This window comes from Lissotriton helveticus, chromosome 6, assembly GCF_964261635.1.
Source record: "Lissotriton helveticus chromosome 6, aLisHel1.1, whole genome shotgun sequence".
Lineage (NCBI taxonomy): Eukaryota > Metazoa > Chordata > Amphibia > Caudata > Salamandridae > Lissotriton > Lissotriton helveticus.
In genome coordinates this window covers 819,793,841-819,819,425 of record NC_136067.1, presented here as the reverse complement: position 1 = coordinate 819,819,425, position 25,585 = coordinate 819,793,841, and the positions used below count along the sequence as shown (strand labels likewise).

At 44.6% G+C, this 25,585-nt stretch overlaps 1 protein-coding gene across 1 annotated transcript in view; it reads left to right on the top strand.

The window, feature by feature from the left end:
- Positions 1-25,585, top strand: part of LOC144762519 (putative uncharacterized protein C6orf183) — a 171,955-nt gene that overhangs the window by 61,307 nt on the left and 85,063 nt on the right. The window contains exon 4 of the mRNA XM_078647743.1: positions 22,435-22,545. Within this exon, the coding sequence (XP_078503869.1) occupies positions 22,435-22,545 (111 nt within the window). The remainder of the gene's footprint in view (positions 1-22,434; positions 22,546-25,585) is intronic.

The following is a 25,585-nucleotide window of genomic DNA, read 5'->3' as shown; positions in this document are numbered from 1 at the left end:
CGTGTGAAAACAAAAGACAACTTATTTTACTCAGTCAGTACGTGCATTCTTAGTTTCACCAGTTTGTAGAGAAAAGGAAGAGACGGGCGTGTTCAATAAAAGATGGTATTTATTGATCAGTCTCTTTTCTCGTATAAGAGAAATGGATCGATATTATCGCAATACTTATGGTTAAGTAAAGTGCATACAATAAAAGCAGAAGTATAAAATAATACTGTAAAAACATTTATATGGTTTCTAAGCCATATGGTGGTTTAAAATGGATAAAATAGATACATACATATAAACATTTGACTAATCGTACTCAACTGGTGTTTCTAACTACGCCTACCCCAGTGTACCTGACCTAAGCCTAATACGTGGGCGGGGATAGAAAGTAGCAGTTTAAGTTAAGTTTGTTTTGCCAAGTGACTGACTCAAGAATTCTCTGCAAGGGGTGATTCAGTTCTGTACCTGGAATCTAGGATGGTTGAGGGATGGTATCTCTCGTCTGAGGTCTCGATATTCCAGGCTGCCTGCAAGGGCTGCTCGGAAGCGCCGGAGCTGGATTTCTCGGCAGGAGAAAGGCAGCGTCTCGTTCTCAGCGCGTCAGGAAGGCGGGGCAGCTAGTGGGCTTCGCTCTCTGCTGGGCTTCGGCAAGTCTCGCTGCTCCGATCTCGTCACCACCGCGTGTGTTTGCTTAAGGCAATATCGGTAATATTTATACCTGTAAGGTGCCGAGATTGACGTAAGGATGGACATAGATACGTCAATAAGGATGTCATACGAGCTAGTCGTTAGCGCATTCTTTTACTGAAGTTCTCAGGGAAATCAAAACAATGGCCGCAGGGTTTTTCCCAGGTTGTCATAGGTTTGATTTGTTTTGAGAACTCCGTATGCCTTATCAGGGGCTGGAGGAATATTGCTTTGCCTAATTAGATGGCAAGCGTTATGACCTAATCAGATAACGCGCTCCTGTGCCGTGGTCTGGCGTAATCAGATAACGGTTTCTGCATCATGGGATGGCTGCTAGTTAACTTGTTAACCAGAATAGGGTCAGGAATAGGGGGATCGATACAGAACCTATAGGAATACATCACAGTCTCTTTCAATCTCCTTGACGTTTTCCAATCTGGTTTTAGAAAGGGATGCAGTACCGAAACTGCTATGCTCAATATTACAGATGACATTCATCGCTCTCTAGACAAAGGTGAATGCTCTCTACTAATCCTCCTTGACCTCTCGGCTGCATTTGATACTGTCCACCATCCCACCCTTCTTAATACTCTCAAAGATCGCTTTGGTTTTGAGGGCACTGTACTCAAATGGTTCTCCTAGTTCCTTCAAAATAGATCCCAACAAATTAAGCTCAGTCACTGCCTCTCCAAACCTCAACCTGTCTCACTTGGTTTCCCACAAAGTGCTATCCTTTCCCCAACCCTATTCAATCTATTCATGGAACCACTCACCCTCATTCTCAAACAAGCTAAAATCAGTTACCACCTCTATGCTCACGATACCCAACTATACTACAAGATCAAATCCCACAATGACATCCTTCACCTCAATGATACCCTGAATAAAGTCCAAGCCTGGTTCCATCTTAATCATCTCAATCTGAATCCTAAAAAACTGAAATCATCCTTTTCACTCCCAAAAACAATTCCCTTCCTATTCAACTCTGGATCAATGATATCAACGCACTTAATGGCTCCCTCTCCACCTCTAATTCTGTCAAATCCCGAGGCATCAGCATCGATCTGAATCTTAATCTCATCCCCTACATTAAAAATGCAGCTAAAGGTGCTCTTTTCACCCTTCACCACCTCAAAAAAATTAAACCTTTTATTCCAGCTGATGACTTCAAAATCGTTGTCCAATTGCTTGTCCTTTCCAGAATTGACTATGGTAACGCCGCACTTGCTGGCACCCCTAAACTCCACCTTGCACCGATTAAATCTGTTCTCAACCTAGCTGCCAGACTTATTTCTGACTGTAAAAGATTTGACCACATCTCTCCTGTCCTCAAAAATCTCAATTGGCTCCCAATAGAAGGAAGATCCACTTACAAGATTGCATTTATCACTCACAAAGCTCTTCACTAAAACACCCCCTCTTACCTTTCAGACAAACTACAAAAAGCAGGGTGCTCCAGGTCCCTGAGGAGCAATAACTCCCTTGTCCTAATCCCTCCTAGACTCAAATGTAAAAAGACCCAATCTCGTGCATTCTCTGGTAATGCTCCTATGATTTGGAACTCTCTCCCCAAGGATCTTCACTGCAACCCCTCCTACCCTCTCTTCAAAAAAAGACTCAAAGTACTTCTTCTCAGCAAATATTGGGGTACCTAGTGTCACTGAATCTGACTCTGTTCATTCTTTTTTTCTTGTTCTCTACTCGATCCACCCCCTCTCCCACTTTTCATATTTCCTCTTCCTCTCCCCCTCTCTACACTCCCATCTCTCTCTTAAATTTCAACATTCCTCGTCCCCTTAATGATCTCTTTGTTTCTTTTCCCCCATCGCTCAGTTGAAATGCTATGTTTTATCCTATGTGAGTAAACTGCACATTGTTAATTTTGTCTTGATATGTTTACCTACCTTGTAAAGCGCTCTGATACTCTTGGGTCCAGTAGCGCTATATAAAACCTTTTAAATAAAAATAAAGAAAATAAAGTATTTTAAAGCCAAAACCCAGGACATTTTAAGTCACTGGAACATAGCTGCCATGAAATTTCAGACAAATGTAGCAAGATCAATTGCCTGGCAAGCCTGGAAAGTGCTTACAGCGCGGTCACGCGCAGCTGGAACCGGACAACTTTTTTTGTTGACTTTCGCTTTTTCCTTCTCCCGCCGTGTTCTAAAGGATGCCCCTGCGACCTGAACGGTCGAAACATAGGACTCTGTTTATACATCCAGAGATCACAAACTATCTCAATAACCACAGTCCGCAATGTACGTACACACAGCGTGAAAATCTGACCTTGACTTAAACCCTCCTTTATTTTTTTCAACGACCCTCTCCTTCACCTTCTACATGCTCCCTGAGTACACTGTACACCGCATGCCTTAATCTCTCGCTCTGAAAAGAAATCCCTACATCCTAACAATATGTTTAGTCACTCCATCCACAATTTGCTTGACACATACCCCCAACTAATTATCATACCTAAATATATGCGCAATATAGATATTGAAATTGCTTTATCGCGTTTCAGTCGAGTAAAACAGACATGGGGGCCATTTTGGATGAGGATGTTTAAACCGGGAGTCCGTCGTTTATGTTTATAGCAGTATGACGTCAGACGCCACATTGCGGCGTCTGTGCACAGAGTTTGAGACAGCGAGTTAGTGGCAGGAGAAACCTAATCACAGAATAACGCGGCGCGTTTAGATACAGATTGAGGTAAGATGCTGGCAAAACTTTGTTAATGAGAGATTATTTAACAATGTAACGTGTCTGGACACTAAGGAGTACTTTCCTTGAATGTTTTACAGATCACGAAATTGATTTGATTCCAATTCAGTTTGAGGGATAAAATAGCGCCGCAGTGGTTGAAAGTTGGGGTCTTCGTGACCAAGTAAGTATCGGTCTGTCTTGGCATAACGAGGAAAGAAGTAAGATATATAAAACATTAAGGGATTTATTTTGTTTTTTTAGCGAAAGAATAGGACGGACCTTGATGGTTGTCAGCTTTTTTGCACGATCAGTTTAACCAAGGTACGAATTTACATTTAGGCGATATACATGATGATGTCACTTTTGGTGAGTTTTGTATCTTAGGAGTAGGTGGTGTTGGTGATTTTGGGCTGCACTGTTTGTTATCGGTTTGATTTAGTTTGATTTATTTAACTTAGACGGTGATAGGTGAATTTCGGTGAGCATGACTTTTGAATATACATCAGATTTTAAATCACATGAGGAGATTCTCTGGTTGACACTCAAAATGTAAAAATTGTGAAACCATTGTATATATGATTGTTAATGATATATGTATCGAATATATATATGAAAAAGAATTTTTGTTATTTATAGTGCATTCCCCTGACGAAGGTGCATACCGAAATGCATTGGGATATGGCATCATTTGTTAACTCTTGGAGAGTTGTTTGAAGAATATACTATCGTATTCATTGATGAACAAGAAGAATAAAAACATCTTGGAAGAAAAGAAATACATTTATTGTTTCATAAACTTTTATTTTTGAATGGGTTAAGGCTTTCATTTTAGAACAAAAAGACTGTGAATACATTTACTTTTGACTCTTTTGAACCTTTGATGAAATCGAGGCTGTTTAATTCGTGAAGTTTATGTTGAATTGAATTTATGGATGAAAATTATGAAAAACTAATCACGTTATTGTGAATGAGTGCATAGTGCTCCCCATACCACAGGCTTCTGTGGATACTTATTATTTGTACCAACTTGACTAGGAGCTAGTCAAGATATGGGTTAGCACCAGAACAATTTGTTGAAATAATTTGTTGAAATAGTGTTAAAACAAAGGAGTGCATACCGCTATAAACTGTTGTAAATATTGACATGACAGAATACCACGTGATCGGGGCAGTAACACAGCATTGTAGATTTAAAGGTGCAGTGCCACAGTTCTCTCTCTGCCCTGCACTGTCGTCTTTAATTACGTGAAAAGGTTTTTTAGTTAAAAGAGACCCTTAAATCAGTGGCGTCTCTCTCAGATTATGTGAGAATATCCTTATACAAATGACAGAAAAAAGGAAAAACGTATTTAAATCTCATCACTGGAGTAAAGTAACCTGAAACAAAATCAATGTGCTAAGCAAAGGTTCATTACACTCGCGGTACCAGAAACTGGAATAATACCGGGGACCACACGAGTAAAGGGAAAATGCCCACAGATCATTGCACATGTAATTCCTTGCCAAGTGGGATCCGTCCCCATGTTTAAAATTATTAAACCCAGATGGCACTCGATGTAAGGAAATACCTAGTGACCTCTCTTTTTGTGTATTAAACCGATGGGTCAGATTAGCGCTTCATCACTGTCCCCCACGGTACCTCGTCATTAAGACCTCGCCGATGGGTTGCCAAGCGGTGGACCCACCTTTGCTCCTTTTCAAAAAGGGTACTCTCATTACTATATTCCAGATGTTCTATAATCGACCATTTGACATCATCCGGACCATGTCCTTTCTCCAAATAATGTGCTGTCAATTTGGTTGCATTTCTCTGGCATCTGATATTGCTGCGGTGTTCCCCTATGCGCAGTTTAATTTTTCGCGAGGTCATGCCCACATAACGGAGCATACAGGGGCACACTATCAGATAAACCCCGTTGCATGTGTTGCAGTGTGTGTGACTCCTAAGATGCCAGGTTTTTCCTTTTTCTAGAGCCAACGTTTTAGTTGCTGTTGTCAGGTGGCAAACACTACACCCTCCACATGGGTAATGTCCCACTACCGGTGGTAATCCCCAGGTGGAGAGTACATTCGCATCCCGATTGATAACCTTTCTCTCAGTGGGACGGGTCCGTACAAGTGCATCCTTGAGACTCTTCTCTCGTTTGTAGGAGAAAAGTAGTTTTTGCCATTGAAGGCCATTACTGGTCAGAATTCGCCATTGTTTATTTATTGTCCGACTCACTATGTTTGAGATGTTGGAATACGTAGTGACGCATGTCAGTGGGGTTTCAGGTTCTTCCTCTCTTACATTTTCCTCTAAAAGGGCTTCACGATTTTGATTTCTTGCTCGCTTACAACTTTTCTTCAGAATTAGCGCTGGATATCCTCTATGTGCAAGTTTCTTCGTCAAATCATTGGCCTGGTTCTTAAAATCAGTGATATTACTGCAGTTCCTACGAATACGTAGGTACTGGCCAAATGGGAGATTTTCCCGCAAGGGACGTGGGTGAAAACTGGTAAAGTGCAGTAGATTGTTCTTACTGGTCGGTTTATAGTATGTTTTGGTAGTGAGGTGGTCACCAGTCCTGGTGATTGTCACATCCAGAAATTCAATGCTGTCCCTGCTATGTTGGTGAGTGAACCTTAAATGGGGATCACAAGTATTTACCCAATCAAAGAAGGCCAGTAAGCTCTCCTCTGACCCTTTCCATATTAGCAGCACATCATCAATGTACCTCTGCCACAGGATAACATTGAGAGTGTAAGGGTTGGTATTTGCTAAAATGTGGGTTTTTTCAAAGTTGTGAACGTAAAGGCCAGCTATGCTTGGAGCAAAAGTACTGCCCATAGACGTACCTGTCTTTTGTAAAAACAGCTCGTTTTTATATTGAAAAAAATTCTGTTTTAATGCCAGAGTGGCACAATCAATGACAAATGTTTTGGCGGTATTATAATCCCAAGGGGTTTCATCCAAAACATCCGCCAGAACCTTCAAGGTGGCATCTTGAGGAATACAGGTATAGAGGCTCTCTATATCTAGGGAGACTAAAAAGCAGGGTTCCTCTGGAAGTTTGACAGTTAGGAGCATTGACAGTAAGCTCTTTGTATCCTTGATATAAGTACTTGTGGACTGTATCAAGGGCTTAAAGAAAAAGTCACAGTATTTGGACAAAGGTTCTTATATAGGCTGGCCTAAGGCTACCAGAACCAGCTGGAAGGTTCTAGAGTTTCCCTATACTGTCCTATGGGTCCCTTTCCTGAGGTATTCAGTTGTGGCAGTTACCAGCCACCATTTTGTGTGACTAAATGTTCACCATTATAAGGGACACCTAGGCCTTAAAAATTATAGGGACAAGGAAGCACCTAACCCCTAGGACAACACCCAAACATTTCCAGTGAACATAAAAATGAAAAATACTAGGAGGCAAAAAGGGACAAAATAAATAAATAATAGGAGGTACCACCCAAAGGGCTGACAGGTCTAACACGCGTCCCCCCCAGCTGAAAGTGGGGAGAGCTACCCAACCCCTTGGAAGTTCTCATCACTAAGGCGGAAATACCTGGAGAGACTGTCTGCATTGGCGTGGTCCACTCCAGGTCGATGTTCCACCCGGAAGTCCATTCCCTGTAGGGAGATGGACCATCTCAACAGCTTGGGATTCTCCCCCTTCATTTGCATCAGCCAACGAAGGGGTCGGTGGTCAGTCTGAACCAGGAAGTGCGAGCCAAACAGGTATGGCCGCAACTTCTTCAGAGCCCATACCACCGCAAAGGCTTCCCGCTCAATTGCACTCCACTTCTGTTCCCGGGGAAGTAGTTTCCTGGACAGGAAGACAACAGGTTGATCCAGACCCTCTTCATTGAGTTGCGATAACACTGCCCCAATGCCATGCTCTGATGCATCTGTCTGGACAATGAATTCCTTAGAAAAATCTGGGGCCCTTAAGACTGGAGCTGCACACATTGCTTGTTTCAAGTTGTCAAAGGCTTGCTGACAAGCCTCCGTCCAGACTACCCGTCGGGGTTGTTTCTTGGAAGTGAGTTCAGTTAGAGGTGCCACAATTGTGCAATACCCCTTCACAAAGCGACGGTAGTATCCTGTGAGGCCCAGGAAAGCTCAAACCTCGGTTTGGGTCTTGGGGGGCTCCCAGGCCATGATAGCCTCAATCTTCGCCTGGTGGGGCTGCACTGTTCCCCTGCCCTCCAAGTGGCCTAGGTACACAACCGACCCCTGCCCGATCTGACATTTACTGGCCTTGATTGTCAAGCCAGCCTGTTTCAGGGCCTGGAGAACAGCTTGTAGGTGACACAAATGGTCCTCCCAACTGCTGCTGAAGACGGCAATGTCATCCAGATAAGCAGCGGAGAAGGCCTCCATCCCAGAGAGGACCTGGTTCACCAGCCGCTGAAAGGTGGCAGGAGCATTCTTGAGCCCAAAGGGCATTACACAGAACTGGTAGTGGCCCTCAGGTGTGGAGAAGGCTGACCTTTCCTTTGCTCCATCTGTAAGGGAGATCTGCCAGTACCCTGAAGTGAGGTCAAAGGTACTCAAGTACTGGGCAGCTCCCAGCCGGTCAATAAGTTCATCCGCCCTAGGGATCGGATGAGCATCAGTTTTGGTCACTAAATTCAGTCCCCAGTAATCCACACAGAACCTTAGTTCTAGAGTGGTGCCCGGTGGGGCAGCTTTTGGTACCAGAACCACCGGACTGGACCAGGGGCTACTCGAAGGTTCAATTACTCCTAGCTCCAGCATTTTAGTGACTTCACTGTGGATGCTGGCCTTCACCTTATCTGACAGCCGGTAGGTCTTAGACTTCACTGGTGGGCTGTCTCCTGTGTCCACATCATGGGTACACAGGTGGGTCCTTCCTGGGATAAGGGAGTACAGCGAGGAGTACTGCTCCAGGACCTGGCGGCAGTCCTCCCGCTGTTCAGGAGTTAGAGATGGGGAGAGAATCACTCCCTCCACCGACCCATCCTTTTCCTGAGACGAAAATAGATCAGGGAGAGGCTCACTCTCCTCTTCCTCTGCACCATCGGTCACCATCATTAAAATGACCTCGGGCCTCTCATGGTGGGGTTTGAGGCGATTAGCATGGAGCACCCGCAGGGGCTGCCGGGGGATCTTCAGATCCATTAAGTAAGTGGCTTTGCCCTTCTTCTCCATCACCTCAAAGGGGCCTGTCCAGCAATCCTGGAGGGCACTAAGCTCTCCAGGTTCCATCACCCACACTTTCTGGCCAGGCTCCAACTCCACAGGGTGAGCATTGTGGTCATACCACTCCTTCATCACTGCTTGGCTGGCTTCCAAGTTGTCTGAAGCTTGCTTCCACAACTTAGCCATTTGGCTCCGGAAGGCTAGCATGTAGCTCACCACATCCTGGGGAAGCTTCCTGGGAGTCTTTTCCCATCCGTCTTTCACCAGGCTGAGAGGTCCACGCACAGGGTGTCCATACAGAAGCTCGAAGGGGCTGAAGCCCACTCCCTTCTGTGGAACTTCACTGTAGGAAAACAACAGACCACTCCCTTCTGTGGAACTTCACTGTAGGAAAACAACAGACAGGGTAGGAGGACGTCCCATTTCCTCCGCAGGCTCTCAGACAGACTTCTGATCATGCCTTTCAAGGTTTTGTTGAACCTTTCCACTAGTCCATTGGTCTGTGGGTGGTAAGGAGTGGTGAACCGGTAGGTAACCCCACACTCCTTCCACATAGCCCGCATGTAAGCTGACATGAAGTTGGTCCCCCTGTCGGACACAACTTCCTTGGGGAAACCCACTCGGGTAAAGATCCCCATCAGGGCCCTCACCACTGCAGGTGCAGTAATGATCCTCAGAGAAATTGCCTCTGGGTATCGTGTGGCATGATCCACCAGAACCAGGATGAACCTGTGACCAGCTGAAGTTGGTGGATCCAATGGCCCCACAATGTCGATGCCCACCCTTTCAAAGGGGGTGCTAATGACAGGAAGTGGTTCCAGGGGAGCTTTCAGCTTCACCCCTGTTTTCCCACTGGCTTGGCAAGACACACATGTCCGGCAGTAAGTGTCGGACGCCACCTTCATCTGAGGCCAATAAAAGTGAGGGACAAGCCGGGCAAAGGTCTTGTCCTGACCTAAGTGTCCTGCCAAGGGTATCTCATGAGCCAGTTCCAAAAGAAAGGCTCGGTAACGTTGAGGGACAACCAAGGCCCGTGACGAACCGTGCACTGGTGCCTTTGGCTCACTATAGAGGAGACCATCCTCCCAGTAAATATGGTAGTTCCCCGTAACGTTACCTGCTGCCTGGGCTTCGGCCTGTCGCCTCAGTCCCTCAAGGGTAGGGCACTCCTTCTGGCCCATACAAAACTCCTCCCTGGTAGGCCCTCCTTCCACATGTCACTCGGCAGGGATAGGTAGGTTCTCCAGGGAGATAACATCCCCCTCCGTGGACTCCTGGTCCACCATCGCAGGTGGCCTATCCGTCTCACGGGGCGTGGATGCCGAGGCAGGCTTCTCCTGTCCCCGCATCTTTCCCTTTCTGGCAGCTGGCTGTGCCTTTGTTCCAGGCTCCAGCCCAAGTGAACTCCCCCTCCGGTTAGTCGCGGACCTTGTGCTAGCACAGGCCCAGTCAGGTGTACCCAGCATCTCAGAATGAGTCCGGTATTCCACCTCCTTCCAAGCATTGTGCTCCATATCATTCCCCAACAGACAATCAACTGGCACGGCAGGGCTTACGGCAACTCGAAGTAGACCTGCAACCCCTTCCCACTCAAATGGAACCTCGGCCACTTGGTAGTGGCCCATTCTGCCGCCAGCCATCGCGGCGGGGTGGAGTACATGTGGAATCACCTGCTCTGGAGACACCAGATGACTTCTTACCATAGTCATACTGGCTCCTGTATCTTTCAGAACCTCCCCTCTTTGGCCATTGATGGTGACCCATTGCCCATACTTAGTAGTATTTGAGAGCACCTGGATCTTAGGAACCACCTCCCGATCTCCCAAGGACACTAAGGTGACACCCGCCCACTCCCCCCCCTTATCTAAGGGCAACTCCTCCCCGAGCACTACACTAGCTACTCCCGGGGCTTTTCATCCAGTGGGAGGGGGTGGTCTCTTTGGGCACTTGACATCACCTTTATAGTGCCCAACCCCACCACACTCATAGCAGCGGACAACCCTTGGCTGCTGACTATGGTCAGGATGAGGGTTTCTTGGCGGGTTAGCCTTGGGAATGAATCCTGTTCCTTTTCCCTGGAAATTGTTTTGGGGACCTTTTGAGAACTCCCTCTTTTTATCTCCCCCTCTTTCATCTGGGGAGCGCCCTGTCCAGTCCTTTGGGAATCCCCTCCAATCCCCTTTGAGGACACCCGGGTACTAGCCCAGATGTCCGCCTCCTCAGCAAGCTTCCAGGGGCTGGTCAGCTTGCTGTCCACCAGGTGTTGTCGCAGCTCGGGAAAACATTTCTCGAGTAGGTGCTCCTTAAGGATAAGGTCATACAACCCCTCATAGTCCCCTACCTCGCTGCCTTGCACCCACCCCTCCAGGGCCTTCTTTGCGTAGTCTAGGAAATCCACCCAATTCTGTGTGCCTAGTTTGTGACTACTCCTAAACTTCTGTCGGTATTTTTCTGGAGTCAGCCTAAACTTTTTTATCATCGCCACTTTCATGGTGGGGTAGTGGGTCTGCTCTCCCTGCTTTAGGGCCAAAAGTGTATCCCTTCCTGCAGGAGGCATGTATGTATACAAGCCACCCCCCCCGTGTCTTTCCAATATTCCATGGGCTCTTAAGGAGACCTCATAGGCAGCCAGCAACTTTGCAATGTCATCCCCTGCACTGTAGGTGGTGACTATGTCCTTGGGCAAATAGGGTCTGGGTTCCCTGGTTAAGTCTTTGGATTCGCTGCCACCAATAGGAGTACTGGGAGTCCCTATTTGCAGGGCCTTGAGGTCTAACTCTCTGAGACTCAACTCGCGAGCCATCCTCTTTTCCTCCCTCTCCTTTTCCAACCTAGCTAGCTCCCACTTCAACTGTCTTTTCTCTCTCTGGTCAGCTAATTCGGCTTCGGTCAAGCTCCTTACAGAGACACTGCTGCCCTCCCTTGAAAGTGTCATAGGACCTGTTAGTAGGTTCCCCACTTCAGGTTGGTACAGTCCATCCACTCCGATGAAAGTGTCCCAATCCCCCTCTTCCTCCTCCTCCTTCCCATTAGGGTGAGCTGCCACCCACGCTCTCAAGCTGGTTTGGAGTTCCCCCTTTTTAGCACCACGCTTGAAAAATACTCTCATACTTTGGCAAAATTCCCTGAGTTGGGCCACAGTGTAGGTCTCCAACTCTTCCACTTCAAATTCCATCTTGCCAACAGGGTCTCTATCAATCACTTGGAAGAAGACAAGAAAGGCGATAATTAAAAGCTGCCTCCACCCACTACCAGGAGTAAATTTGGAAAAGCAAAAATTATTAATTAGGGAGTCCGCTTGGAGAAAACTCCAGGTGTAGGCCTGTGGTACACACTGCATTACTACTAAGTGGATGTAAGCACAAGCTCCTATCCCACCGCTGAGCACCAATTATGTTGGACCTGGGTTTACCAGTCCACATAGGATAGCCTGGCACAAGAGTAAGAACAGCTAATTTCCAAAGGCAATTGTGTTGTGCTTACATCACTCACTCACAGCAACCCGGCGCAATACCAGTTTTCTCTCTTCCCCACCGGTCAGAATCTCCTCACCCTCTATCAACTATCTCCTCCTGTGGGGGCCCCAGAATGCTGCGTGTCACACTACCCCCTCACTTATGATCCAGCCAACTCTCGGCAGTTCCGCGAAGGCGTCAGGACCACAGGCAGCGTTTTACCTCACCGCAGGTCAGTCGGGGCAGGCTTCCCGGGTTATCGTTCCCTATGGATTCTATCACTGGGATGGACCCAGGGAGTTGTTGGGGGTTTGGTTTCTTGGACGGCCCGCCGGTCAGTTCACACTCCTGCAGGCCAACGATGTAGATGGTATTAAGTGGATTGGGCCTCACAGTTGCTCCGCTCAAGTGTGAAGAGGTTAGGTTAAATTCTCCTTCCTTGTTATTTTAACAACAACAGGACAAAGTCAAGGTGGATGCGCGGCAGGGTCAGGTCTCGAAGTAGGGGGCATGGTCAGCGGAAGGAAAGCCACCCTTGGGAGTAATCAACCCTGAGCGCCCTATCCCCCTGATACCTCAGCCTGAACTCCAATTAGCTTCTGGTCACTTCTAAAATGGCCACCCTAGTTCTGACCCTTATATAGGCTGGCCTAAGGCTACCAGAACCAGCTGGAAGGTTCTAGAGTTTCCCTATACTGTCCTATGGGTCCCTTTCCTGAGGTATTCAGTTGTGGCAGTTACCAGCCACCATTTTCTGTGACTAAAGTTTCACCATTATAAGGGACACCTAGGCCTTAAAAATTATAGGGACAAGGAAGCACCTAACCCCTAGGACAACACCCAAACATTTCCGGTAAACATAAAAATGAAAAATACTAGGAGGCAAAAAGGGACTAAATAAATAATAGGAGGGACCACCCAAAGGGCTGACTGGTCTAACACTGACCAACCTTAAAAAGTACAACTACATCACATTTCAGCTCTTAAATCAATAAAACAAGTAAAAAATATGAAGATAATGAGGATCCAAAAATCAGTGACAGTGCTCATTAGAAAGTGCAAATAGGCGAATAATAGCAGGTTGCATAGATTTAAAACATTTGTATAAAAGCTAATTCAATTTCTAGCAATTAAAACCCATGGCAAAAATGTCTAAAACCAGATAACAGACAATTATCTTTCACCATTATAAGGGACACCTAGGCCTTAAAAATTATAGGGACAAGGAAGCACCTAACCCCTAGGACAACACCCAAACATTTCCGGTAAACATAAAAATGAAAAATACTAGGAGGCAAAAAGGGACTAAATAAATAATAGGAGGGACCACCCAAAGGGCTGACTGGTCTAACACTGACCAACCTTAAAAAGTACAACTACATCACATTTCAGCTCTTAAATCAATAAAACAAGTAAAAAATATGAAGATAATGAGGATCCAAAAATCAGTGACAGTGCTCATTAGAAAGTGCAAATAGGCGAATAATAGCAGGTTGCATAGATTTAAAACATTTGTATAAAAGCTAATTCAATTTCTAGCAATTAAAACCCATGGCAAAAATGTCTAAAACCAGATAACAGACAATTATCTTTGGAGAAATAGCAAGGAAAATTAACAGTGTACATGAATTCGAATGATACCTAGCAGCAGAAACAGTTACTATCAGAGCAGTGCCCCAGGCCAAAGCCTAATTGACAATAAATAGATACAAAATTCATTAAGTAAAGAGAATGTAGTGCCCATAACATAAGTGGTGTGGGGATTTTGAGCGATAGCACAATTTCTAATCAAGCCTGCGGGTGCCCTGGCAGGGAAGAATTATACATTTATAACATCTCTAGCACAGGCCTGCAACACAGCTGCTTTGAGGGACAAAGTCCACTTTAGAAATCTTGAAAGAGCAAACACAATGGGCTCTAACGTTTTGAATTTTAATATATGCAAAGCTAGCATGCACTGTTTTTCACCTATATCGCGACATAATTGAAGGATCCACCTAGAACTCGTGTTTTCCATTTGTGACAGAATAATAGGAAATGTGCCGGATAGGGCAGAAAGGGCAGTCCCCTACCACTTCCCCCACCTTGTACCACTTCGAGTTAAAAGCCCTGAGTGGTAAAAGCGAATATACAAGGACTTTAGAACGGAAGGGATGATTCTAACAAGGAATGGTTCAGATCGCAGGGTGCATTTGTGAGTTAGATCTTTATCCATAAAGCCATCAAGCCTCACCTTGCATCATACCATCTTGAGGACATAATCCCAGTAAATTCCTCTTAGCTGAGTTACTTCTCATCTTGCTGGTATCTACCCACTCGCCCTCCAGCTTTAGCTCGCTGCATAAGGTTTTCACAGCTTCCAGCCATGGTGTGCACTTGTCTAGCGATATTCACTCCTGCAGCACAACTTTATAGGGGGGGTAACTCCCGGGTTGTCTAGATTCTGATCGAATAAATCAAGATTTTAAGACGGGCAGTATGATCAATCCGATTATGGTTCAGGTCCTGTTTTAGGAGTCTAAGTGGTGTACTCACTGGGACAGTCAGGATAGATCTTACAATTACTTTTTCAGTAATGGTTGATTGCCAGGTGTTCCCTAATCCCCAGATTTCTGCCTTGTACAGTAAACCTCCTATGACCACTGCTCTGTACACTCAAGCAGCTGCGGCCGGTGTAGGTAAGTGCGGTGGGGCGGGGGCAGCGGTAGTCAACAGACAACGGAATAGGGGAAATTAAATAAATAAATACTATTCTGTCTCCTGTCGACTTCTCCCAGCCCACCCCACCACTCCCTACCACCCCACTGCGTTTACCTGCACTGACCGCGACTGCCCTCAAGAGCAGGAGACACTGCCCTGATGAGTGATGTTTTGTGCCACTGCTTCCTAACAATAGCTGCTGATCAATGAGTTAGTGTAGAATTGCTGTAGTTCCCAAGAAAGCTGATCAGCGAAAATAACTCCAGGTAATCGCAGCCAATTGTGCGCCAGCGCAGGGGAGAGCAAAAGGATCTGTCATTTCTTTGTAGATATGACACATCCCTTTGCTTCCAAAGTAACGCAGCGCAGCGAGGCCAAATGACTCGCGCCACTGCGCTACTTTACTTTGTTGCAGATAAGGCCCCATTTATTTAGTCACCGAGAATAAAAAACATGGCTATTCAATAGAAACGTATTTCCTGTAGGACTAAATAAAACGGAGCATTAACAGTGGCTGTGGTCACTGGTTTGTGATAATTTACAAGAGGCTGTCTGAAACTAATTTCGATCACTAAACCCTCTGGCCATCACTCAGCATTGAGTTGAATGTGGGCTGCTTGACACCATTCTCACCTTGCTGCCTTTCAACCCTACAGTCATGCCTACCACTGTATTTAACCACCCACTATATCTATGTGTATCACCTTTGAGTGCCAAGAAGTTTAACTATGTGGGTATGGTTGCAGACCTGTTATAAAACTGAACACGGGATCATCTTTGTGCTTGGGATCGATGGAGGTACTGGCTAAAGTTGCCGTTTGCCTAGCATATTTTTCCCAGGTCTAGTGTGCAAACCTGTGTATTAGAGTATTCATACGTGCCAGACAGATGGCTGCTTCTGGGTATAGTGTTGTCTCTTAATAATGTACGAAGGCCAGGTTTATTTCTTCTGTCTCCTTCTCAGCACACACCTTGCAGTGCCCAGTGATATCTACACATGTAGTGGTAGGTTAGTACACTTCACTCTAGAAGGTCTCCTACGTGAGGCACACTGCCCAACTTTAATCCGTGGCTAGATTTATGCCAGAGTGTACAAAGTCTTGTGGAGGCAATTTCGGATGCAATTTCTATCCATGTCACCATTTATAGGGCTATCACCCAAAAGAACTATGTGAGTGGAAAACTCTTGTGCTCCTACCAAGTTTCGACGGTAGCCCCAACCACCTGCGACCTTCCCATATGTAAATTGAAAAAATTAGGGCAGTGCATGTTGAAAGAATTTTACTCCGATGTACCCCACACTAATCGGTATCTAGCTACATTTTCCATCTAAATATATTTTTTTGATCGAATCACTCTTATTCCACGCACAGTTGCCCCTCATGTTTCTAGAAATCCAGTTTTCCTTATGGTGAGTGGTCTAGCTAGCACTGCAAATTCCTTCATCCTCCCAAAACAAGCATTTATATACTATACTAGCAGCCCGTCCCGACGTTGTCCGGGTATGAATTGCTGCCGGCCAGTAGTATATTGTTTTGTAGGATTTCGTTTTGATAGCATTTCTCATCTGTGACAGGCCTGTGAAACGCTCCGATTCACAGTGCACTGCTGATGCACTTAAGAGTGCGCGTTCAGTAGTGTGTGAACTCGAGTTTCCCTACTTTATTTTTCCTTGCAATATTATATAGCGCGAACTCGACAACATGACATGAGCACAATTTACATTACAGAAGAACACATTCATTTGTGGTAGGCACGGGGAGACAAAGCGATTTGCATGGAATCACAGGATGTTGAGCTGATGCCGAGATTCGAACGTAGCTCCCCAGCGCTAAAGTTCGCAATTTTAGAACTTGTGGCGGGAGGTGTGTCTAAAAGTGTATGTCGGTGCTGGCCATCAATGAGAGAGGCCTGTGCATTTTTCAAATGGGTGGTGAAAAAATATGAGTATGTTGCTGGAGATGTGGGCTGCTGTGCCACCAATGTACTTAACGGAGGAGGGTAAACACCCATTATTCCGCAACTTTCTTTCCGCATACCAAAACTCCGCATACTTTCATTATGAAAGTACCATGACTCCGCAATGCCATTATAACGCATGGCATTACATTTTATATGCTTTTACCACGCATACATTTACAACGAAATTCGTTGTTAATGCATGAATGGTAAAAGCAAGTTTTTTTTAATGTTCGGATAAGGTAAGTATGGGTATAGGGGTATATGTTTTGGGGGTACTGAGGTATATGTTTTGGGGTGTTTGGGTATTTTAAGAGTTCAGATCTAGTTTTGGGTTATGGGGTACAGGGCTATTTTTAGGGGTCAGGGCTAGGTTTGGGTATTGGGGTACAGGGGTATTTTAGGGTTCAGGGGTAGGTTTAGGCTTTGGGGTACAGTGCTATTTTTAGGGTTCAGGGCTAGGTTTGGGTTTTGGGGTACAGGGGTATTTTTAGGGTTCAGGGGTAGGTTTGGGTTTTGAGGTACAGGGGTATTTATAGGGTTCAGGGCTACGTTTGGGGTGCAGGGGTATTTTTAGGGTTTAGGGATAGGTTTGGGTTTTGGGGTACAGGGTATATTTATAGGGTTAAGATGGGTTAGTGTTTAATAGTGTTGGGGTATTTTAAGGAGTAAGGGTGGGTTATGATTATGGGGTGCAGGGGTATTTAAAGGTAGCAGGGTGGGATTAGCACATGATATGAGACATGGCATGAAGGGCGGAACGTACCACACGCCCCCAGCGTTTGTCACGCCCACAGCACACGCCCACAGCACAACGCAGACACGCCCACAAGGGACTACTTTGCTGGCACGGTTCTTTTACCTTTTAAATGTATATGGTGGGCGTCTGCATAGCCTATGTCCTTCTGCTGCAACTGCCCTTTCCAATGCTGTATTGGGTGTTGTGATTGGTGCTGTGGTTCCTGAGATTACTCTCCTCAAAGGTTTGGGCTCTCTCTTTATTATATTAGTATGGTTAATCAGGTATGATGAGGTTTACTGCATACTCTTCATAAATTATGTTTCACCAGACTCAGATACCTCATTGCAGGTTCTGTCTCCCCACATGCTCCTCTAGCAACGTTCTTCACAAACCCTCTTCCTCTGAACATGCTCATCTAACAAACCTATTTTGCTGCCTATTCTTACAGACCTTGATAGAACTTAAATTCTGTGGCCAATTTTATGTTGAAGGTCCTCTAAAGTTCCTTAGATATTAGAGTAATGATGGTCTCCTGCAGATCAGAGTACCCTGTAAACTCCTCTGGTCTGCAGTGCTCTTTCAACCATGGACGTTTCTGACGCTATTGAACTACTACTTTGTTTCCCAGAGTTCCTACCGTGCTTGCAGTATTGCAACCCCAACTTCTTCCTCAGTTTCTATGCTGTTATTGTTTCCTTCTGTGCACTTTCCTTTGCTGACCTGCTTTCGGATATGCTAACTCTCCATATCACCATATCAGCTGTCACCTAAAATGCTTTTTAAACACCGGAGGGTCTCATATCTTTGAGGACACTGTCTGCGTCTATAAAAATGTATCCTTACGGCAAATAGTGTGCCTTTCGTGGGTCTCATGCTCCTCCATGGTACAGGCAGAAGTTCTCTGACTTAGTCCCAGCAGAATCTTCTTTGCTCATCTTGCCCATCTTACACTGGACCCAGAGGCTCTTGTTAGTGCATAGAAAAGGTCACAAATTATTTAAAGATTTGGGGTGGCCTCTTCTCAAACTACGTTTTGTAGGATGTTTAGTAGTACTAAACTGCCGCTAAAGTAAGACCTACAAGTGCAAATGTCCACTTCCACCTCTCATCCTTTCAATGGTGAGATTCTCACACGTACATTTACTACTTAAAAGGAGTGGCTGGGAGATTTTTTTGAGTAAAGTAAACATTTTTACTTTTTTCCATACTTTACAATAGAGAGACTCCAAAGTTATGGTGGTGATCTCCCTATCGTAAGTAGGGGGAACATTAAAAAGTTTTTCAAACTTTATAATAAATAATTTTATGTTAAATACTAATATCAAATAAATAAATATATAATTTTATATATATATATATATATATATATATATATATATATATATATATGAAAAAAAGGTTAAGCACTAGTAACTTAATTTTGAATGAAATGTTAATGTAGATACACTAAAGTAAACAAACAATCTTATTTTGAAGTGTAAATAAAAAAACTTATTTCCACCTAAAGTACAAAAAAGATTTTTTATCATGCAATAATAATAATTTAGAGTGTTGCATTAAACTATTTAAAAATAACCTAATTATATTTTAATATAAAATGTTACGTTTTTCAAAATATATAAAAGTTGTTGAAATAATTTAGGATTAAATAACAAATATGCCCACTTTTATTTGATTTTTTAACATTAATTCTAGTTCTTTATTTTTGAACTATATTAAATATTTTCATTTAACATTATTTCCCATGAGGTTTTATTTTTAGTGCCTACTTCCATTATCATCTATGGAGGGTGTTGCAGTATTGGTGGTTGGCCATGTGTGGTGCTGGATTTGCTACTGTTTCTTTTTTTGGCAGTAGTAACTTACTCTCGTAAATTTGCAGCCACCCCTTTTTTTTTTTTTAGAGGATGGAGACCTAAAAGTCTACAGTGTTGAGTAACTTTACACTCAAATTTTGTGAATAGCCAAAAGTAGCAAAGTTAGTCAACAGTGTCAGAGTGAATTACCCGTGTAAATTGCTCACAAGTATAAGTTAGCTTTGTGAAAAGACCTGTTGGTTGGAGGACAACTCTAAAAATATCATTGAAATATTTTTAACCTATTCTTGCTGTGACAACAAGACAAGCGATATGTTCTTTAAAAACAAGTACTTTAAAAAACATTCTCTCACACCCAGCCTGTAAGAAAGTAGCCCTTTTTATCATGGTCACCCGCATTGTTTGCCTGGTAACTGATGTGATTTCGACTGGAAGTGTACTGGGTTCCTGCTAAACCAGGTCCCAAATGCCTGAACTCTATCCCAAAACTGTACAATTGTTTCCCCCAATTGGCAAAACCTTTAGCACCCTCTGTAAGTCCCCTGGTTAATAGTACCCCTGGTAGCTAGGGCCTGAGGTACCAAAGGTGGGATCCTAAGGGCGGCAGCATGAATTGTCCCAAACTAAGGGACGACTCACCAAGCACATGAACGGCTGCCATTGCAGGCTGTGTATCTTGGTGCAGACAAAAGTGAAAACATGACATGCCACACATCCCTGTGTGCCATGTCCCTTAGCGCTGCATATAATATTTGAAAGTCACTCCTACAGCAGGCCTGACAGCTCTAAGGCAGAGTGCTGAATATTACATGTGAGAGCATACCTGCATGAGCAAATATGGCCCTGTGCTGGTCAGTTCTATTACTGCCATTACAAGTGACCAGGAAAGGCATTTTAAAACATGAGCTGGACACTGGTGAACAAGAGTTCCCATGCTACATGATGGATTCACTGAAGATAAGGATGCTTGGTATCAAACATCTTGTATTGGTAAACCCATACTGATTCCAGTGATGGATTTGCCAACACATGCACCCAGAGGGCACCTAAAGGTGCCCCCTGAAAACTGACCTGCCTCTCGTGGGCTCCCTAACTGGTTTCTGACAGCCTTCCACCTGATACTGTTCTGACCTCCTATGGTGAGAGCTTCTGCTCTCAGGAGGCTGAGAACAAAAGCCTGTCCAGGAAGAGGGTGTAACATCCCCTCCCACAGGATTACCTGCTTAGGCTTCCTAGGCCGGCAAGCTTAAAAGAGCTGTCTCCTTTGAAATGCAAATATGGCTCCCCCTCACAGGAGAGGAAGCAGATCCCCTTGTCTAGAGCTCCCTTTGGCACCTCAAAAGGTGGAAAAATTAGCTAGTCAGGTCGAGGTGCCACCCCCAGGCTGGTACCACCCCTGGGGTGGGCAAAACTGAGTTGGACGCGATTTTGCAGAAGTAGCCGTCTTTGTGTGATGGCATACTTAGAAATTCTGGGAAAGGGTTATGCCCACTTCGAACAGGAAGTGGTCATACAGAGTGCATAGTGACCCAAGGGTCAGTAGCCCATTAGCTACTACCCTACAATCTCCTACCAACCCTAAATCCAGTATTTTTTGGGCGCCCGTGGCACCAGAAGAGCAGATCCTGCATGAGCAAATATGGCCCTGTGCTGGTCAGTCCTATTACTGCCATTACAAGTGACCAGGAAAGGCATTTTATCTGAAGATCTGAAGAATGATCTGAAGAATGAAGACAGACCAGAAGAGCCACACAGCAAGAACAGAAGACCCAGCACTGACTTGGCACCAACACTGCCGGCCTCCCTGCTGACTTTGCCTATTGCACCAAAAGCCAACTTGTCCTGCAGCTGCGGAGTCCTCAAAGGCCGGGAAACCTGTCAGCTTTGACTCAGAAACCAAGACCTTCAGAAGGACAGCAGACCTGTCCCTTTATCCTGCAGACAGCCAAAGAAAGACCAAGAGGATTCCTGCCCCGCCAAAACCCTACGCTACCAAGCACCACTGCACCTGAGCCCCCCTGCCCATGTTGAAGTGGGCCAATGGTGTTGGCATGGTTCCCAAGCCCTCAAGGTACCGAGTCCACTGTTGAGTTACTCCTTGTGGCCTCCCCAACGTCGCTGGCAGACTCTGTTGGCAGGCCCCCTCAACCACGAGTGTTGCCAGATGGAGAAACCCGACACCCCAAAGACCCTCTGCTCTTGGACACCCTGTCTGAGGAGAAGAGGACCAAAGGTGTCCCCATGTCCCCCAACATCGCAAGAACCAAAGTCACTTGTTGGTATCACCGGGCTGGTCACACAGTCCCCTCCTGCAGCCTCTTTCTACTCAACCATTCTCCATTGGATAACATTGGGCATCCGACGCTGTTTGGCACCTCTGCACCCTGCTGCCCTTGTGCCTCTCATGGTGTTCTGCTGGTGCTGCCTTGGACCTTTCCCACCACTCACCTTACATGGAGAAGGGTCCCATAAGTTGCTGACAAGAACGATAAACTACATAAGATTTTCCACACACAGGTTAACATTGTAGAACCAAGAAATTGCACGTTGTCGACTTGTTGAACAGAAAAATATGCCTGTTTAAAAACATACTTATTGAACGATTTTTTCTGATGCCTAAACATATATAAAGATACTTGCTATATTTATAAATTGGTATGGATCTCCTTCTCAAGTCGTGTGTCTCATTTGTTGACCATTGTATGCATTTTCAGATGTCTTGCACTCCTCTGTTCTAAGGCTGCTCGACCACACTACCCCCTAGCAGAGCACTTTGGGATTGCCATAGCAAGCCCCAGTCCACTCATAAGAGAACTCCTGGACTCTTTACACAATATATCTCCTTTTGGTATCTTATATAAAGAGCCAGCATCCTACACTACCCCAGGATCATTTCAAGTCCGGATATGTTATTGAATGCGTAATAGGGGTTGCGAGCAATGAAAGCTATTCCTCCTTGACTGCAGGTCATTAGACGATTATCTAGACCTTCCAGAGGCACTGATCAAGGCTGTGTAGTGGGTTACACGGTTGTTATGAAGTAGGATACGTTGGGGTATCAATATTTATGTCGGATGATTGTGCCCAAATGCAAACTCTCATTCAGAGTCAGAATTCTTAACATCTGAGGGGGTCTCAGTGTTTTTTTTTTTTTTTTTATTATAAATAAAGTGTTAATGAAGCTTGTTGCCGGATTGTTGGGAAGTCCCAGTTTTTGCTGAATGCTCTCTTTGTTTACAGGTGGCAGAGGCAAAGTCTCTTATTGTTCAGGCAGACGTTATGCAGCGAGAGCTAGAAAGCTGTCTAAGAAGAGAGTATGCAATGGAAAATGTGCCACTTTTACTGCACCAGGTATGTTCATACATGGTCCGTTGCTAAACAATTCTTTGTCCTCAGCTTCATCATATAAAATTACTTTATTAAAGATCATCTCCTCCCTATGTGCATAAAACTGTGGATAGACCCCTTAAATGTAAGTTTTCTTTTAAAAATAAGTCAGTCTTACTTTCATGCCAATATTTGGGAATAGCTGAGTAAAATGTTGTGAAAGAATCAGGGTAGATTTTATTTCCCTGTCTACATGCATTGAATTGGAAGACATTTTAAGTGAAAGAAAGCTAAAATAAAGCTTTATTTTCCGCTTTAAAAATTGTTAGACTTACACCGAAATTGTGTGTATTCACATGTATGAATTTAACTGTTTTTTTAATGTTCCTGGGCATCTTTTGAGGTCGCTGTTTTGTCCACGTTTTCTTCAACACTTCTTGCTTTTCATGGCTGGGAGTTCGCAATAGTAGTCTCTGAAACTCATTGATTAGTGCAAGTGTACAGTGCAGTTTTGACTCCTCCGCTAAGGTGGAGGAGAGTCGCCCCACTGTTGATGTGCAGCAGTAAAAGAAAGGAAAAATATAAATGATAATAACGCAATGTTATTATAATTTTATTCTTATCTGCTGCGGGAGTATGTTTGCAGGGCTGCTCTGCTGACAGAGCAGGAGAGGATTGGTGGGCACACTAAAGTGCGCATGATGCTTTGACCGTCCCTCCCAGGCTGGCCAAACAGTCATGCACACTTTAGCGTGTTCTCCATGCAGGCTGCATTATATCCTGCAAGAGAACATGCCCATGCCCCCAGTTCCTGTCTGATCGCTGAACCATGGTGCTCAGACCAATCACGGTGGCGGTGGTGCTTTGCAGTGTTGTGATTGGTTTAAGGGAGCCAATCACAACACTGCATTGCCTGGCTACTTCCTTTTCAGCGGAGGAGAGACGACGTGGGACAGAGCAGCGAGGCGGTAACTGAATTTTTCTTTTTTTTCATAGAAGTATACCTCCTTACCCCCTTGTCAACCCGCCCTACCACACCAGATCCGTCCTGGCTGCCACTGGTACAGTTTCTTATGGCCTTCACCATTTTCCCTTAACACACATTGATTGTTATTGTTGTTTTATTTTTGTCATATGTTATTATTATGAACGAGCCAAAATGTTTTCAGGGATATCCACATGTGGGTGAGGGTTCTGGTGGGTGTGGGCATGAGAATTTTGGGACAGTATAATTGGGTACGTTGAATTTGTAAGCAAGTCAGACAGTATTGGCTGCCACAATAAAGAGGTGGTGGGGTGGGTGGGAGGGGTTTGGGGGAGTGCCCGCATGGGGGGGATTAATATTAAAAAAAAAATAAAAAACGTACCTGGAGCTCCCGCCCGCCTCCCGCATCGTGCTTGACCTCGTCCTTCCTTGTCCTAGATGGTCCAGGGCCGCGTCACGTACTCCCTACCATCCGTGCAGTTCTCTCATGTGAGTATTCGATCTGACAGTGAGGACGACTAGGAAGAAATAGGCACCTCTCTAACTAAGTGGGGGACTGAGACCTCTCTAACTACGGGCGTCTCCTCTTGATGAAAATAAAAAACCTGTGGTGAGCGGTTGCCCCACTAGCAGCCATTTTCAAGTAAACTTTAATTTTTGATGTGCCTCACAAACAGTGTTTTTGCTTCCATCTAATATGATTCTGGAACTTATGATTAGGCTCCCAATATATCAGGGTCATCAGTAGACAAAAGAACTCATGTCCTGAAGATGGTCTTGCAGATGTCTTCTTTATAAGGACCGAAACGCTGACTATCTGACCCATTTTATTTGTCATTAGTGTCACAGGAAAAGTTCATTGTATAGTCAATGATGTTGTTACTATGCAAATGTGAAATGGGTTATGGCAAAATTATTCATGATAGAAAAACTTTCATTTCAGTTATTTTGGCTTTTTTGTGAATTGTAGTATATATCCTTTTATATAATATAACTTTCTATATAAAGTCTATCTTTTTGAAGTATACACCCTTGTATTAATGTTTTCTTGACTGAATGTATTTTAATTTCATGATTGATTTGTTGTTTTGAACTAATTAATTTCTACACATTTGTTTGTATTAAGCCACCAATTGGGGCTTAAGGATAATTTATTTTGTTAAATTTTGTATTGACATTGACTCCAAAAAGAATCTCTTGAAGGCATCATTATCTGATCGTTTAGATTACCCAAGCCTCCAAGGGTCTATTGGGTTGCCCATTTCTTTGTTTAGCTCTCATGTGAGAGCAGCACGGTGATTGGTCTGAGCGGGCTGGAAAAACGCCGCGCTCAGACCAGGGAGTCTCTGGGGGTTTCTCCAGCCTGGCTGTTCAATGCAGCAGGGCTAGGGAAACGTAAGTGCACATTGGTTTGGCCGGCCTGAGACGGCCAGCCAAACTCATATGCGCACTTAGGGATTGCACATAGCATTCCTCCTCTACTGCCCCGTCCCTCCCTGCACTAGCTGGCTTAGAGCCTGCAAAGGAAAAATAAAATGATGACACTCCTCTGCCATTATGGAGGAGCTTCTGCTGAAGTCAGACCAATCTTTGTAGAATTAAAAGATTTCTGGATTTCTTCGTGCCCCCACCATACACTGGGTTGTCATCATTGATGCCTGTTCAAATGCTGAAATGATGTTATCAGCAATGTCGTAGATCATTTCATGTGTGATGTCATTTGTGGGGTAATTAAGCAGTGCATAGTGAGGGTGCAAGTTATAATTACTTGAGATAATTATAACTGGTGAATTGCAGTGGTTTTGTTAGTTATTAATGGTATGTTCTAACTGACATCTGCCTAAATATAACAGCTCTTTAACCTTTGATTTTTATCAGGGAATTCCAAATATTTTTTGCACGATATTATTGCCATACTGACTACAATGTCACTTAAACTTTTTGGGTTTTTTCCAGTGAATTTTTTTAGGATTTTTTAACGTAAAGTAATATTTTGCTACCATATGTAACATCAATCTTTGGCCATGCATGGCACAGGGTTGGACGCATGGACTGGTGTCTTGCCGGGCCCGGTCTACA